Genomic DNA, 14,523 nt, shown 5'->3' with positions numbered 1-14,523 from the left:
CTGGTCTTTGAGAGGTTGTAGACAGCGGAGCAGCGAGGAGCGGTGCGATAGCAGACAGCCGGCCAATGCGGTTGCAAGACCTGCCTGACGCGCTGTTCGAGCACATCCTGTCCTTTCTACCTCGCGGAGTGACTGCCTACGCTGCTTGCGCCGTGGACTGCCGCTGGGCGCGCACTTGCGACGACGCCTTGCGCTTGTTGTGCGAGAAGCACGCGTGGAAGCAGCCGCGCAGCCGCCGCCTCGCCGCCGCCTCGGCCACCGGCGGCGGAGATGCGCTGCGCTGGCGCGCGCTCTACGTCTCCCGCGCGTGCCCTGCATGCCTCGACGCGCCTGGCGACTTTGCGGCACGGCGTTCAAAGCACGAGGCGCCGCTCTACCTCCTCTGCGGCGCGTGCTGCAGGCGCGAGTCAGTCATCGATAAAATGCGGGCGGCGGGCGCCACGCTCGACGTGACGGGTGTGTCTGGCAAACCGCTCTACACGCAGCGGGGCGACCGATTTGTGTCGGAGGTGGCTGCCGCCGCCCGGAGAGCAGGCCTGGGGTGAAGGAGCGCTGCCTCTGCTCGGCACGTGTGTGTGCAAAGTGTTTTGTGTGTGAGGCGCGGTCAGACGGGCGTGGCAGCTTGTGTACAAGGTCTGTAGTACACGCCGTACGAAAAAGGCCGCCGCGACCCGCGCGTGTGGTGTGTGTGGACTGCACAGAGACTGTTTTTTCACAGAGACACGGCCCCCTTTCTCGGGGTCGGGCGCGTTGGCCTCTTTTGTAGGGAAGAATTTTGATACCCGTCAAGACGCCTGCTGGGGGCAGCTTCGTAACGAAGCCGTCTGCTCCCCCAGCAGGCACACACTAGACAGATAGGAGGAGAAAGGGGACGGTGGTGGGTTCGACGAGAGAGAAGGGAGGTACTGGCGACGCGCACTGACCGACCGACGTCAGCGCTGCCTCTGAAGTGCCCCACTTTCAGAGAAGCTTACTTGTCGAAAACCCTAGTCCTCTGGCGAGAGAATTTTCGGTGTATCGTGAATGATCGCCTAATATCGCCTAAGGCCTGATATCGCCTGCTAATATCGCGCAATATTGCGCAATATTGCGCAATATATCGCGCAATATCGCGCACCCTCGCGCACCCTCGCGCACCCCCTCGCCCCGGCGGCGGACCGCGGCCGGATTTCTTTGTTTTCAATAAGTTTTCGGAGGAGACCATCTAAAGCTGGCGGCGCAGCCGGCGCGGCGCGCCTGCGGCGCGCCGTGGTTTCTTAATTTTCGCGGAAACACCCAGGTGTGCGGGTGTCTTGATCATACGTGACGTAATCGGTTTCTTTTTTTACACGAGGCTCGAGAGGGCATGGAGGGGGAGAGGAATAGCAAGGCCAAGGGCGAGAGGGGGCAGGGGACGGGTCGCTGGCATACTAGGGGGGGAAGGGTGGTAGGCGGCGACCGCCGCATACCGTCCTATGGCGGCGAGTATCGCTACGCCAGGGAGGACAAGGACGTCGCCGTGCAGCTGCTGCTGTTCGAGTCGTGGACGTGGTTCGGTGGGTTCGGGAAGGGGGTCGGCACGATCCTCTGGAAGGCGGCGAACGTGCTGCAGAACAAGCTGACGCTCATGTGCGAGCCGCGTGTGTAGCCAGCCAGATCCAGCTGCGCAACGCGAGCGGAGCGAGCGAAGCGCCAGGATGATGTGCTCCACGGCGCACGTCCCTTGTAACGCTTCACGCCGTCGCTGTGACGTGCTATGAAAGGGCTCGCGTGATCGCGAGCATCGCACAACATCGCCGTTTATCGCATTTTATCGCCAAATATCGCGCGGTATCGCGGTTGCGATATTGTGAAAAATTTCCGCTACCCGGTAGACTAGGGGTTTCGGGCGACACAGGTCTCGACGTCCCAAAGCCGAAAGCGCAAGGTCGCCCCACACGTAGGACGCATCCCTCGCCGCCGCATTTCGCCGAAAAGTCTCCCACTCTCGCCCCTTCCCAAAGGTCCACCAAAAGGTGTTTTGAGTCCTCTCGCACACTTAAAATTAATTACACAGGTCCTGTACATACGTACTCTCTCTCGTGTGTGTGTCTTTCAGAGCCGGCTCTGAGAGAGGTGAGACCCTGTGAGTGCGACCCCGCTCGCCCCGGGGCCCTGCGAGAGCGGCACACAACACCTATGTTCACAACCCAGTGAGGGCGAGCCCATCGCTGTGACAGCTGTGGCAGCCGCACAGTAGGCTGTGCCATCTGTGAGATCGATTTTTGAGCGGCACGCTTCTGTGAGCTAAGATGTCTCACGAATACTAGCCCCCCGCTACCCGGTTGCACTCGTGCGACGTAGCGGGGGGCCACAACTACGTTTACGAAAACATAAGTAGTCCCGCGAGGTGTGAATTGGCCGCCCCAGAAGCCCCCTTTCCATGGGCTTGATTTTGCGGCGCGTCCCCCGAGCTTCCAAACTTGTTTGGGCGCGAACCGTATCTCGCAACGAATCTCGCCGGCCTCACCGGCCCTCTTTGCTTTGACCGACGCTACCGTCCGCTCGACTGGCCGATGAAGAGCGACCCGTACGACGCGCACTTGTCGTCCTCCCTCCTCGCCACATGACGGCCGCCCTCCGACACCGACAGTCGCGCTCCGCACGCCTTCGAGGTCAGCTGCGGCCGAGCGACGATCGGCTCGCCTCCGATCGCTGGGCGCGGTCACTCTGCGGCCCATCACCCGCCTGCCGATCACCTGTCCGCCTCGCCGCGCGCGGGCCGCTCGCCTGCTCGCCACCGCCGCCGCGCGTCCCCGCGCCGCCACGCTTCCCTGTGCACCTGACCGCGCTCGAGCTGCGCACAGACGGCGCGCTCTGGCAGACAGAGCAGCGGCCGCCCAGGCGGTCGCTGCTCCGCCCCGTCCGAATCCGTCCGCCCGCGCGTGCCGCTGCCGCCGCCGCCGCCGCCGCCACCGCCGCCGCGTTTCCCCGCGCCGCCACGCGTCCTCGCACCTGACCGCGCTCGAGCTGCGCAGGCAGACGGCGCGCTCTGGCAGACAGAGCAGCGGCCGCCCAGGCAGTCGCTGCTCCGCCCCGTCCGAATCCGTCCGCCCGCGCGTGCTGCTGCCGCCGCCGCCACCGCTCCACCCGGTGCCCGTGTGCCGTGAGAGTTGCTTTGTGCATGTGTATGGGTGTGGACTTATATGTCACACTTGAGCCTCTACCTATGATAGTAGACCGGTACTCGGGTTTGGATGGTAGCGGGGGGCCCCGCCGGAGGCTGGTTACTGATTGATTTTTCCAGGCGATCGGATTTTTCCGCGCCTCGAAATTCGTAACAATCGCCTCGCCGCTCCACAATGCCTTTCTCCGTTGCCTCCAGCCGCGCGGCGCCATCGTCCTCGATCCAGTGCCGGCCTGTGACAAGCTTGGCAGCTCGCGGATCGACGATCGCCACGAGCTGCTGCCCGGCGACCGCCGCTCGCCTTCGACGACAGTCGTAACAATCGGCGGTGGGCGGCACCTCCTTGGCCCTGCACCGGTGTTATCACGTCTCAGCTGCTTCATTGCCATGTCCAGCTATGGCGGAGACGCGCTGATACCATTCCTGTGCACGCAGTTGGACCAGCACGGTCATCGGGTGCGTGGCGCAAAAAGACCTGTTTGCGCTGTCTTCGATCTCAGCGGCTACATGCGCTGCTGCGCGTACCTGTGACGCACACATGTTGATCACATCCATATACCTCACTAACATACAGCTGGCGAGCCTTGCATCCCTCGTCTGGCCATGCTGTGCATCATCTCACCGTATGCAGCCGTATACGCCGCCCCACGGTGCTCACAGGGTCGGGCGTCACGGTGCTCGTGGCAAGCATCTCCGTCACTCTTGTGACTTGTGGGCTTGGTGGTGTTGCCTCCGGTGCTACTGCTGGCTAGGGTGCCAATGGCGCGACGGGAGGCGGCCATTGGCGCCACTACAGCAACGATTGTTACGCCGTGGAAAAATCCGGAATTTTTGCCCCGAACCGCCCGACACGTGGCCGCATATGTGTATATACACCACGTCCGTATGGGCTGCACAAGCCAAACCACGCTCATCACAGCTTGCCACAGTGTGGCCCCTGTCAGTGGTAAGTCATTCTTGGTGTACCAGCTCACAGGAGGGCCGTTTGAACACGATTGTTACACGGCGTGAAAAATCAAGTATTCATGAGATACCATCGCCAACTGCAACTCCGGACAAAGACGGCCGCACGCACACGAGCTGCGGTCGTGCGGACGTCATAGCGGCGAGGCGCGGGACCGTCTGTGGCGAGGTGGGTTCGCGTCCCCCCCCCGATTTCCGTCAACTCAGCATCTGCCATCTCCGCACCCTCTATACCTAGGTACTCGCCCGCGGTGGTAATCTACTGGTACTGCCAGAGGTGGGCCAGACCACACAGACGAGCGGCGCAATGCCAATGGCGAGAGACTATCATAGCTCATATACAGAAGCACGGCTCCCCCCCGTCGTTTGCGGTTTGGTGAGTGAGAGGCGCACGGCGCACCCCCCGGCGAGCATTATATTATTTCTGTTCTCTCCATGACCATTTGGGCAACACTAGTCCGACGACATGTACAGAGCGCGCTCAAGGCTCAACCTCAAACCTCCAAGAGCTCGCACACGTCGCGCTGCGAGCGTGTTGATGCGCACAAGAGAGCACAAGTAGTGCGAGCGTGTTGATGCGCACAAGAGAGCACAAGAGAGCACAAGTAGCGGACAGCGACATGTGATGTCCCCCCTAAGTTGCTCTCTCCACCCTGGCCAAAAACAGCTACCACGCCCACGGCCAAAGCGCTAGTTGAGCGGCCCCATTCGGCGGCGAGTGCGGGCGTTTCCCTTTGTTCGCTGGCCGCGCGAGGGGAGCCGCAGTTCGTGCCGGATACCGCGGTAGCACCGGATCTCCTTGAGCCGCTTGATGTTGAGAGACACCTCCTTCTGAAGCGCAGCACCCGCCGCCTGCGCCGGGTCGTCGTAGTTGACGCACGCGGCGGCGAGGGCGCGGCGAATGTACGAGCGCTGAGACTCCCGCATCCGGTTGAGCGGGTAGGCGCCGTGCAGCCCGACCTCTGCAGCGAGGCGCTTGGCGCGCTGCCGACCGAAGCCGTACACGGCGGAGAGCGAGAACTCGGCCGGCCGGTGAAGCGGCACGGTGTAGTTTTGGACTCGGAACTGCGTCTCCACGGCGAGCTTCTCGCTCCGCTGCCGCACGTAGTCGGCCGTCAGCGCGATGAGGCCCTCTTTGCGCACGCGCTCGCGACGGCTCGAGAGCGCCGGCATCTCACACAGCACGCGCGCGCCGCCCCCGCCGCCACCACCGCCCCCGCCGCCACCGCCGCCACCTCTGCTCCTGGTTTCGCCTCGACCACCACCGGGAGGCGACTTGGAAGGACTGGCCGGCGTGCAAAGGAGCCGCGCCACGGGCACCAGGGACCGCAAGCGTGATGGGCCGGGTCGCAGGCCAATCAGCGTAGAGCAACGTAACATTCGCACGCTCACGGGCCCTCTCACCGCCCTCTCACCGCCCCTCACGCTCACGAAAAAAGAATTCTGAAAACACATATGACCGTCCCTGAGATGACTGCTCTATTTATTTATTTATGACCGTCCCTCTGTGTTCGTGCGTCGCCCATCTCTCCTGGAGATGTCTGCTCTATTTATTTATTTATTTATGACCGTCCTCCCATCCCCCTCCCTTGAGGTGTCTGTTTTCTTTCTTTCTTTATGACTGGGCGGCAAATGATAGCAGTGGGCGTCAGAAGACTCGTCCTTGCTCGAGGAGAGCTCGATAGACTCGAGGGGCCAAAATATGCCGCGAGGAGGGCAGAGCTGCGCCGAAAGGCGCAAGAAGCAGCGAGAACAAGGGACCGGCAGGCGGCGGCGGCGGCGCAGAACGAGGCAGAGGAGAGCGACGCGACAGAGGAAGAAGCGACAAGGGAGAGCACGACGAGAGTGGGACGACCGCGGGGTGGCATGAAGGTTGCAGCGAGAGTCGGCGAGAGACTGCGAAGAGAGATAGGAAGAGGCGGACGCCCAAGGGTGGGCGACGCGCGACGGCTAGCGCACCACACTGGCACCACACCCCTCTCTCCTTAAAATCCCTGTGTGGTGGTGGCGTGCCGTCCTCCCATCCCTCCCTTGGGTTGTCCGTTTTCTTTCTTTTAGGTGGGAACGTGTCTGTCTAATCCGACATATACGATATACAAATACAAAACCCCATGGACGACGGACCGACGGAGAACACACGACGACTTCAGCTGGCCACACCAGGCGCGAGGACCGCCGCAACCGTGCGGGGCGGAGCAGCGAGGGGCAGTTCCGAATACACTACAATATAGGCTTGCAATGGTCCGGTGGAGAGCACAGTCCGGTGGAGAGGGCGGCGGGCCCGGCTCGCTTGGCGCAATCAACGGGCTCGCAGGACTCAGCGCCCGAGATCCTGCGAGCTAGCTCCCTCTGTTCGAGCAAGTCGCACCGCGCCCTCCCTGCGGTGGCCGACTCTCTAGCTCCCAGGGGATGGCGCCAGCAGCTGAAGCAACGGCTGCAACTCCTGCCGCAGTCGCTTTGCCTGTGCGGCGCGATTCTTCTTCTTCTTGGGAAAGGTCATCACGCGCGGCGTGCGCGGCGTGCGCGGCGTCCCTGGCTGCGATCCCGACCGCGAGCCGGCTCGGCGGCCGTCCGGAGCCGCGCCCTCCGTAGCAGCGACGGCAGGCTTAGCCCACGGCGCCGATCGCGCGTGAGGGGGCGTTAGAAGAAGGCGCGGCGTTCGCGCCTTGAGCGGCGGCGAGTAGCAAGTCGGAGTGGCATTGGTGGGCCGGCCGATGGTCGCAATGCGTGGCGCAAACGGCGAGGGAGGGGCCGATCGCACATGGCCCGAGGCGAGGGCGAGGATGCCCGGGGGGAGAGCCGCGGTCGGCGTGGAGGGGGGCGTCGGCGCTAGCCCGGGCGGGCAGGAGGCGAATCGCGGCGAGGTTCGCCCTCGCAACGCGTTGATGACGAGCGCCGACTGTGCCGAGATTGAGAGCGACGACTGCACGCTGTCAGGCGAGGTCGTAGGGCCGGACTGCTGCCCGCTCTCTTGTGCCGGCGGCGGCGAGATTGGCACAACTTCTCCCAGGAGGGCGGGGCTTGCGGCGACGATGGTGAGCGGAGGCGGTAGTGGCGGCATCCCTCCCTGCCCCTGGCAGCCCAAAGAGCTTTGTCGACGCAACGCGAGAGGTGGAGGCCGGAGAAGGCGCTGCGGCGCCTCGACGCCCTCGCTAAGCGGTGAACTGCCAAGCCCAGCCCGGCGCGCCTCCGCCTGTGGCTCGTAGGTCGCCGCCGAGGGCGAGCTGTCAGTGGGAGCGTGGATGGCCTCGGCGGGCGCTGTGCGCGAGAACGCGTCGTGCTCGCTAGTCGTGCCGGTGATCGCCAGCTCGCGGCTGTGGCTGCTGCTGTTGCTCGGGCCTGCGCCACTGGGGCTGCCACCGTCGTCCGAGCAGCCCTCACCTCCCTCTCTCTTCGTCTTCCCCTCCCGGCGAGGCCCGCTCGAAGGGGCGGCCAACGTCAGGTCGTCCTTCGGCGAGGGCTGGTGGGGCTGCTCGGCTGGCCCCGAAGAGACACTCTGCACCTTGCTAGGCGGAGCCTGTCCCTGCTGCTCCGTGCTGAGTGACGTGCGTGATTGGCGGCGTCGCCGCCGGGTCTTCGGAATGGCGGCCGCCGAGGGCGAGGCGGCTGCGGCCTCGCACTTGGCCTCGTACGTCGCGGCGAAGGAGGGTTCGGTGCTGCGTGGTGGGGACTCCGCTGACGGCTCGGACGTGAACGATGTCATGCCCTCCTTGGAAACTGGCTGGTCCACCGTCGAGGTCAGGCCGTCCTCCGACGGCGGCCGGTGAGCGGTGGAGGGGTCAATCGGCCACTCGTGCGTCGACGAGTCGCGGTCGGAGGCGGGCGAGGCGCTAGACTCGGTTGCCGTGGGGCGAAGCTGGGGCAGCTGAGTCAGCACGGGCCGCGTCAGCGAAGGCTGCGGCGTCGACGGCTCCTGCGGAGGCACGTTCTGGGGCGCGGTGGCGTCGGCCTCGCCTGCGCTTGCCCGCGCGACGGAAGCCGGCGCCGTGGCCTTTGCGGCGGCGGCGGTGACCCTTGCCCCGCGCACCTCCTTTGGACGCACGTCCTCCGACTTCCGCTTCCTCCGTTTCGGCCGTTTTGCCGGCGAGAGGTACGGCGCCACAGGACTCCCGCCAGAAAGGGCAAACTCTGGATCGCCGCCCAGCCGCCGGCCACAGCGTCGGTGAGCTCGCGTGAGGATGAGGAGGATGATGGCCACCGCAATCCCCGCCATCACCAGCAGCTCGGTCGCAGCCTCGCCGGCGGGGTCATGCTGGGGAGTGTGCGAGGAGAGCTTTCTTGCCGGGGCGGTGCGGCGTGTGCCCACGACCCGTGGCGGGGCGCAAAAGCTGGAGGCGGGGAGGCACTCGGCGTGCGCGCCCGGGGCCTGCGAGAGCAGCCCGAGCAAGTGCATCCGCGCACAGTGGGCGACCCCAATCCGGAGACACGGACGCGCCGCGGGAGCGCACACTCGCTGCTCGGGGCGGCGCCCGGGCCGGCAACAAGTTTGCCGTTTCCGTTTTCCAGCTTTTACATGAGAAACGTCGTGCGTTTCTTTCTTTTCCCTCTGCTGCGAATTCGACTCTTTCGGGGGAGCGCCTGCCGTGCGTGGTGCTGTGGGTGGAGGGGAGCCGCTGCAGCGCCTGCCTGGTGCGCTGGTTGGTGGATGGAAGCTGCAGGGAAGGAGCGAGTGGTTAGAGCGAGACGATCGGAAGAAAAGAAAGAAGAAAAAAGAAAAAAAACCCATTCGAAGGCACCCTCCGCTCTCTGACCGCTCGCTGCCGCCCCGCCGCCCCGCCCCGCCGACGACACATCCTGACCCGTCGACGTCTATAATGGAGGCCGTGCTCAGCGTCGCGCCCTTCTCGGCGCCATGCGTGCTCAGCTTCGGCTCCGTCTACGTCGGCGCGGTTGCCGAGAGGACTGTTCGCGTTGCGAACCCGACCGAGGCGGCGGTGGTCGTCTCCGCGGTGACGTCGCGCCGAACTGGGGCCCTCGCCGTCGTCGAGGACCGAGTGCGTGTTCCGGCTCGCTCCGAGGGTGCACTCACCGTCCGCTGGGTTCCGGAGGCCACCGGAGTGCTCGGCAAGGGACACACCATCCTCGTGAGGCTCGGCAAGGGCCGCACGCTTCCCATCTCGGTCGACGGCGTCGCGAAGCGTGCCGGAGGCGCGAGCCTTGCGCGTGCGCCACTCGGCGCGCTAAACCGCAATCTGCTGCACGGCGCGCCGCCGCCGAAGGCCGCGCCGGTCGAGCCTCTCGCCGCCCGCTGCCTCTCGCTTGCGCGGCGGGTGGCAGTTTGCGACGGCGAGGAGGACGACGCCTTCCTGGCTGTGGCGCGCGCCGCCCGCGAGTCACCGGCGATGGCGCGCTGCTTGGTGCGGGAGGGCCTCGTGCCGCCGCTGCTGCGCGCTAGCCTCGCCCCGGCGGCTGCTGCGCGGGGCAGGGCGGCTGCGCGGGGCAGGGCGGCGCCGCTGAAGGCGCTCGCCAACCTCGCCTGCGAGGGAGCGGCGGCGGAAGCGGTGCTAGCCGGCGGAGCCGACGCGCAGGGACTGCTGCAGCGTCTCGAGGCGGCGCTTGGCGACGTCGAGCCAAAAGGCGGCGAGGCGGCGGAGGAGGCGGCGGAGGAGGCGGAGGAGGAGGCGGCGGAGGAGGAGGCGCTCGCGCTCGGCACGCTCGTCGCCAACCTCGCCTCGTGGCCGGCATGCCGCGCGCCGCTCTGCCGCGCCGGCGCCGTCCCCCACCTCGCCTCGGCCCTGCTGCGCGCCGCCGTCCCGCCACCCGCCGGCGCAGCCACCTCCGCGGGCTCGCCTCCGTCGCGAGTGGCCGAGGCGAGGCGCGCGGCGGCGCGCGCCCTCTACTCGCTCGCGTGCGCGCCGGAGGGGCGGGCCGCACTGCGGCAGCTCCCCGCGCCGCTCCGGCGAGGGATGGCGGAGGTCGCGTGGGTCGCTAGCCCTGCCGACGGCTCTGGCGCGGCGGATGTGCGGCGCGAGCTGGGCAAGACGATGCTACGGGAGCGCCTCTCGCCGAGCGCCGTGGCGCCGTCCCGCGCCAGCTAGGCGCGGGGCGTCGAGGGCGCAGCGCGGTCGGCGCGAGAACCTACAGGCAGCGGCGACGGCGCGGCGTTAGGCACGCCGGCCCGGCACACCGCCGGCGCTCCTCCGCCCGGCCGCACCCCAGCGCGGTGGTCGCCAGGAATGAGAGCTTGGGGATTAAAAAGAAAAATGGTCGCACAATTTTTTCTTTCCCGCGAAAATTCTTTTAATCCCCACGCCCCCCTCGCTGCTCCAGCGCCGCCAGGCCGCCTGGCCGGCCTGTCCACGCCGCTCCAGGCTCCGCGGTGCTCTATGGCTATGGTGATCGGGCTGCTGGCCGCCCCGCTCGCTTGGCTGGAGGTTCGAGCGCCGCTCCGCCCGGCGGTGGGCGCCTCTCCGCGTGTCGGCGCTCCTGTGGTCCTGCAGGCGAGCGGCGGCGGCGGAGCGGTGGCCAAGGCGGCCGAAATGCTCGGCAAGATGGGAATGGCGGCCATCGCCGATGCCAAGCCTGGCGAGGTGCCTGTGACCAAGGAGTTCATTTCGTCCGCCAAGATTCGGCACGTCCGGACGATCTCCGCGGTCGCCGGCGGCACCGTGTCCGACTACATGGCGCTGCCCGTCGACCAGTACGCAATCTACGACAGCAGGCTCATGCGGCGGCTGCCTGTGGAGGAGGGCGGCGACGGCGAGGTGTTTGAGCTGAGCCTGCCCAGCGTCCGCCCCAAGGCCGGGACCTTCATGCCAAAGCCAAAGCTGCGGGTCCGCGTGCGCCCTTCCAACGGCAGCATCGCGCTCGAGTCGGTCGGCGCCTCGCTCTTTGGAGACGCGGCCGAGCTGCCGCCGGACGTGACGGCGGCGCAGCTCGCGACGGCGCAGGAGGCGCTCAAGGGCGTCTTCAAGCTCGACTTCAACACGACGCTGCAGTGGGCGGCCTCGAGGAGGCGAGGCGCCGCGTGGGCCAACGCCACCGACCTGTCCTGCCGCACCGCCGTCCGCCTCTCCGTGCGGCTGCCCGCGCCGTTTGCGCGGGCGCCGCGGCCGCTGGTGCAGGGAGCCATCGGCGTGGTGATGCGCGCGGTGGGGAACGCGATCCTGCCGCGCTTCGCCGCGCTGCTCGAGTCCGACTACCAGCGCTGGTGCAACGGCACCCGCAGCCTGACGGCCGGGCTCGGCTCCCTCGCCCTCGACGAGGACGGGTACGTGCTGGTGCCCGAGCCGGTGCTGGAGCGGATGCGCGCGCAGGGGGGCGCGCCGGCCGTCGCGGCGGGCAACGCGCAGCAGCCGCAGCGGGGAGCCGACCCGGCTGAGGACGCTGCGGGCGGCGAGGCCGGCGCGGCGGGCGGGAGCGGCGGCGTGCGAGAGGGCGGCGGCGGCGGCGGCGGCGGCGGCGGCGGCGGGGCCTCGGGCGGCCGCGGCTTTGGGCGGCCGCGGGAGTGAGCAGCGGGAGTGGCGGGCTTTCCCGCGGCTGGCTTGCTTGTGTCCGTCTCTTGATTTGGCGCAGTTGGAGCCGTCGGGCCGCATGCCGTGTCACACATGCGGTGTGACTGTGCTGTGACGTGCAAATGAGAGAGCGGGTGTACTTCTCTGTAGCTAGGGTTGCCTTAGCCCTTACGCGGTTAATTTGGGGCCTAACAGTTTATTTTATTTTGTGTGTGTTTGTTATTGTGTGTGTGTGTGTGTTGGTGTGTGTTGTGTTGTGTTGTGTGGTGTGGTGTGGTGTGGTGTGGTGTTGTGTTGTGTGTTTGTGTGTGTGTGTGTGTGTGTGTGTGTGTGTGTGTGTGTGTGTGTGTGTGTGTGCGTTTTTTTTTGTTGTTTGTGTGTGTGTGTGTGTGTGTGTTGTGTTGGAGATTTTTAGCAATACCAAACAACTCTAACACTCACACGTAATTTGGGGCCTGGAGCCCTGTTGTTTGTGTTGTGTTGAGTGTTGTGTTGTGTTGGTGTGTGTGTGTGTGTGTGTGTGTGTGTGTGTGTGTGTGTGTTTGGTGTTGGAGAGGAAGGAGTGGAAGAGTGAGTAGTAATGAAATAGATTTTGTGGTTATTGTAAAAGAAAAACACCTGGCAGCTATCTCGCAGGGAAATGTCGCTTTCATTCCTGACCACAACGCTGGTGAGAGCGGAGCGCGCGGCGGTGAGCCGGGCCGGCGCGCCTAACGCGGCCGTCGCCGCTGCCTGTAGGCGCTCGCGCCGACCGCGCTGCGCCCCGCGCCGCTGACCCGTGCTGCTGCGCCGACGTGCGTTCCGGCCCCTGCGCACCCCTGCGCCGCAAACCGCGCAGATGGAGACAGGAAGGGGGCCCTCCGTGCCGGCAGCAGCCTAAGGCGCCCCTGCCGCCCCGCCCAGGATGTCGGAGCCCATCGCGCGCCGCGAGATCTTCAGCAAGGTGCTTGGCTCCGCCGCGCTGCTGTCGGCTGCTGCCGCGAACGCTGAGGTTGACTACGCCGGCGTTGGCTTCCTTGGTGGCTCGTCCACGATCGACGTGAACAACGCCAACATCCGCGTCTACATCAAGCTGCCGGGTATGTACCCCAACGCGGCTGGAAAACTGGTCTCCAACGCGCCGTACAAGAATGCGGGCGAGATGTACTCCAAGTGCAAGTTCACCGCGGCCGAGTCGGCGGCGGTGAAGAAGTACGAGACCCGCTTCATCTTCCTCGAGCCCAAGCCCGAGTACATCATCGACAACATCAACAACGGACTGTACCGCTAAACGAGGCCCCCGATGCGTCGCCGCCGCCGCTGTGCCGCCACCACCGCTGTGCCGCCCGCCCCGCCGCGCTGCTATCCTGCGCTGCCTGCTGAGCCAGCGTGCCCTGCTGTACGGGGCCCGTGGATATGTGCACGGACGGTGGACGGCGAGGGAAAGGCATGTTTTGCGAGACGCCTTCCGGGCGCGTCGTGTGCGCCCTGCTGGTTTTGTGGTCCCATTACGCGATACGCGATAGCTAGAATGTCTGTGCGAGCTTTAGGAAAGGCGATTCACAGTGCCTCCGGGCTCACACAGCCCGCGGGCGCGCGCGGCGGCTCTCCGCTCACACCTCACTCGACACTCACGTTTCAGCTTTCACCTCACACCTGAGACCTGTGTGGCGCTGTCGCCTGTCCGAGACACGGGCTGTCCTCTCCAAAAACCGGACAAACGGAAACGCTCTCGAGGTCGAGCTCTCACGCGCTGTCGCCCTCTCAGCCTATCTCCCAGCCTCACGGGGCACACGGGACACGGCGCTAGGATGGCACGGCACTGATCAGTGTCCGCCCTGTGTGACTGTGTGGAGTGCGTGCTGTGTGTCTCTCGCTGTCACCCCCATGTGCCGCCGCCGTGGCCCACCATCCACCACGCACCCGCTACCTGCCCCGTGCTTGCTCACACGCGACTCCGTGTCCCACCACGGTGCAGCTGTAGCTCCAGGAGCCGCCTTGCTCGCCCGCCGAGGAGGTGAAGGGAGACTGCAGCCACCCCAGCCAGCGCCAGGCCGGCGAGGACGGCGGCGGTGCCGTCACGGCGGGCGAGAATGGCGGCGAGCACGGTGGAGAGAAGAGGAGCTGCTCGGCCTCTGCCAGGAGGCGCGGCTCCATCGGCGGCGGCGGCCCCTCGGGCGGCGGCGGCCCCTCGGGCAGCGGCGGCTCCTCTGGCAGCGGCGGTTCCTCCTCTGGCGGCGGCGGCTCGGGTGGCGGCGGCGGCTCCTCGGGTGGCGGCGGAGCTGCCTCGAGAAGCGGCTTGGCCGGGCACGATGGCGGTGCGGGCAGCGGCGGCGGCGGCGGCGGCGGCGGCGGCGGCGGCGGCGGCGGCTTCTTTGGCCGGCCTGCGACGGAGCTACGGCGGCGGCCGCCTCCGAGCGATATGCGGCCAGAGGCCATGGCGTTTTCGAGCGCCAGGCTGCGTTCCTGCAGGGGCGAGGGCGGCGGCGACGAGGGCGGCGGCGGCAGAAATTTCGAGGCGGCCGCGGCCGCTGGCGCCGTCGCGGTGGGGGCGTGGCCGTGGCCGGCGCTGCACTGCCGTCGGTCGCGCCAGCGGCGCTGCAGCCGCGAGACGTTGGCCTCGCAGAACGCGAGGAATGGGTTGCTGCCGGGCGTGCGAAGACGCTGCGACGTCGACGCGCGAGGAGTGGTGGCGGGGGCGTCGCGCATTCGAAAAAGGAAGAAATCCGCCGCGCGCTACACGTGCGGAGCACTCGCTTCTCCCTTTGTGTGCGTACCTTGCAATGGTACGTAAATTTGGATAGCTCCCGAGACACACGACAAACCGCGCGACCCTCTGCGAGCGGGGAGCGGGGGACGGATACACGGGCGCAGCGAGGGGGCGGGGCGGCCGGGCCGAGTCCTCCTCTAGGAGCCCTTGGACTTCTTGATACCCCGAACCTGAGATGGGGAAGGGAAGGGCGGGGGGGGGGCAGGGGGGGT

The 14,523-nt window shown here is 66.6% G+C and overlaps 6 protein-coding genes across 6 annotated transcripts in view; 3 read left to right on the top strand and 3 right to left on the bottom strand.

Moving 5' to 3' along the window:
- EMIHUDRAFT_370782 (hypothetical protein) lies at nt 1-651 on the top strand. Its single transcript, XM_005767514.1, has one exon. It carries the CDS (start codon nt 66-68, stop codon nt 543-545), a length of 480 nt encoding a protein of 159 aa, XP_005767571.1. The 5' UTR covers nt 1-65; the 3' UTR covers nt 546-651.
- A 4,168-nt stretch (nt 652-4,819) lies between these two features.
- Nucleotides 4,820-5,173, bottom strand: EMIHUDRAFT_58510 (hypothetical protein; the record flags this gene model as incomplete). The annotated part of the gene is made up of 1 exon (XM_005767513.1): nt 4,820-5,173. A coding segment is annotated over one exon (354 nt), but the record flags the coding sequence as incomplete, so codon positions are not given.
- Nucleotides 5,174-6,503: 1,330 nt separating this feature from the next.
- On the bottom strand, nt 6,504-8,501 carry EMIHUDRAFT_246053 (hypothetical protein; the record flags this gene model as incomplete). The annotated part of the gene is made up of 1 exon (XM_005767512.1): nt 6,504-8,501. The coding sequence occupies one exon, from the start codon at nt 8,499-8,501 to the stop codon at nt 6,504-6,506; it is 1,998 nt and encodes a 665-aa protein (XP_005767569.1).
- Nucleotides 8,502-8,922: 421 nt separating this feature from the next.
- Nucleotides 8,923-10,146, top strand: EMIHUDRAFT_246052 (hypothetical protein; the record flags this gene model as incomplete). The annotated part of the gene is made up of 3 exons (XM_005767511.1): nt 8,923-9,465; nt 9,592-9,672; nt 9,970-10,146. The coding sequence occupies 3 exons, from the start codon at nt 8,923-8,925 to the stop codon at nt 10,144-10,146; spliced, it is 801 nt and encodes a 266-aa protein (XP_005767568.1).
- Nucleotides 10,147-12,184: 2,038 nt separating this feature from the next.
- On the top strand, nt 12,185-13,121 carry EMIHUDRAFT_431038 (hypothetical protein). Its single transcript, XM_005767510.1, has 3 exons — nt 12,185-12,232; nt 12,301-12,356; nt 12,466-13,121. The coding sequence occupies exons 1-3, from the start codon at nt 12,203-12,205 to the stop codon at nt 12,830-12,832; spliced, it is 453 nt and encodes a 150-aa protein (XP_005767567.1). The 5' UTR covers nt 12,185-12,202; the 3' UTR covers nt 12,833-13,121.
- A 1,184-nt stretch (nt 13,122-14,305) lies between these two features.
- The window catches only part of EMIHUDRAFT_445650 (hypothetical protein), a 1,168-nt gene continuing 950 nt past the window's right edge, over nt 14,306-14,523 (bottom strand). The window contains exon 4 of the mRNA XM_005767509.1: nt 14,306-14,481. Coding sequence (XP_005767566.1) covers nt 14,449-14,481 — 33 coding nt within the window. The 3' untranslated portion in view covers nt 14,306-14,448. The remainder of the gene's footprint in view (nt 14,482-14,523) is intronic.

Source organism: Emiliania huxleyi, assembly GCF_000372725.1.
Source record: "Emiliania huxleyi CCMP1516 unplaced genomic scaffold EMIHUscaffold_488, whole genome shotgun sequence".
NCBI lineage: Eukaryota > Haptophyta > Isochrysidales > Noelaerhabdaceae > Emiliania > Emiliania huxleyi.
Note: the sequence above shows the minus strand (reverse complement) of the source record. Positions and strands in the feature narration are given on the sequence as shown.

Bases quoted from the DNA above. Each gene is read 5' to 3' on its own strand.
- EMIHUDRAFT_431038 (XM_005767510.1), top strand. From the start codon at position 12,203: ATGTCGCTTTCATTCCTGACCACAACGCTG. The intron at 12,233-12,300 runs GTGAGAGCGGAG...CGCTGCCTGTAG, and splicing joins CATTCCTGACCACAACGCTG to GCGCTCGCGCCGACCGCGCT. The intron at 12,357-12,465 runs GTGCGTTCCGGC...CGCCCCGCCCAG, and splicing joins ACCCGTGCTGCTGCGCCGAC to GATGTCGGAGCCCATCGCGC.
- EMIHUDRAFT_370782 (XM_005767514.1), top strand. From the start codon at position 66: ATGCGGTTGCAAGACCTGCCTGACGCGCTGTTCGAGCACATCCTGTCC.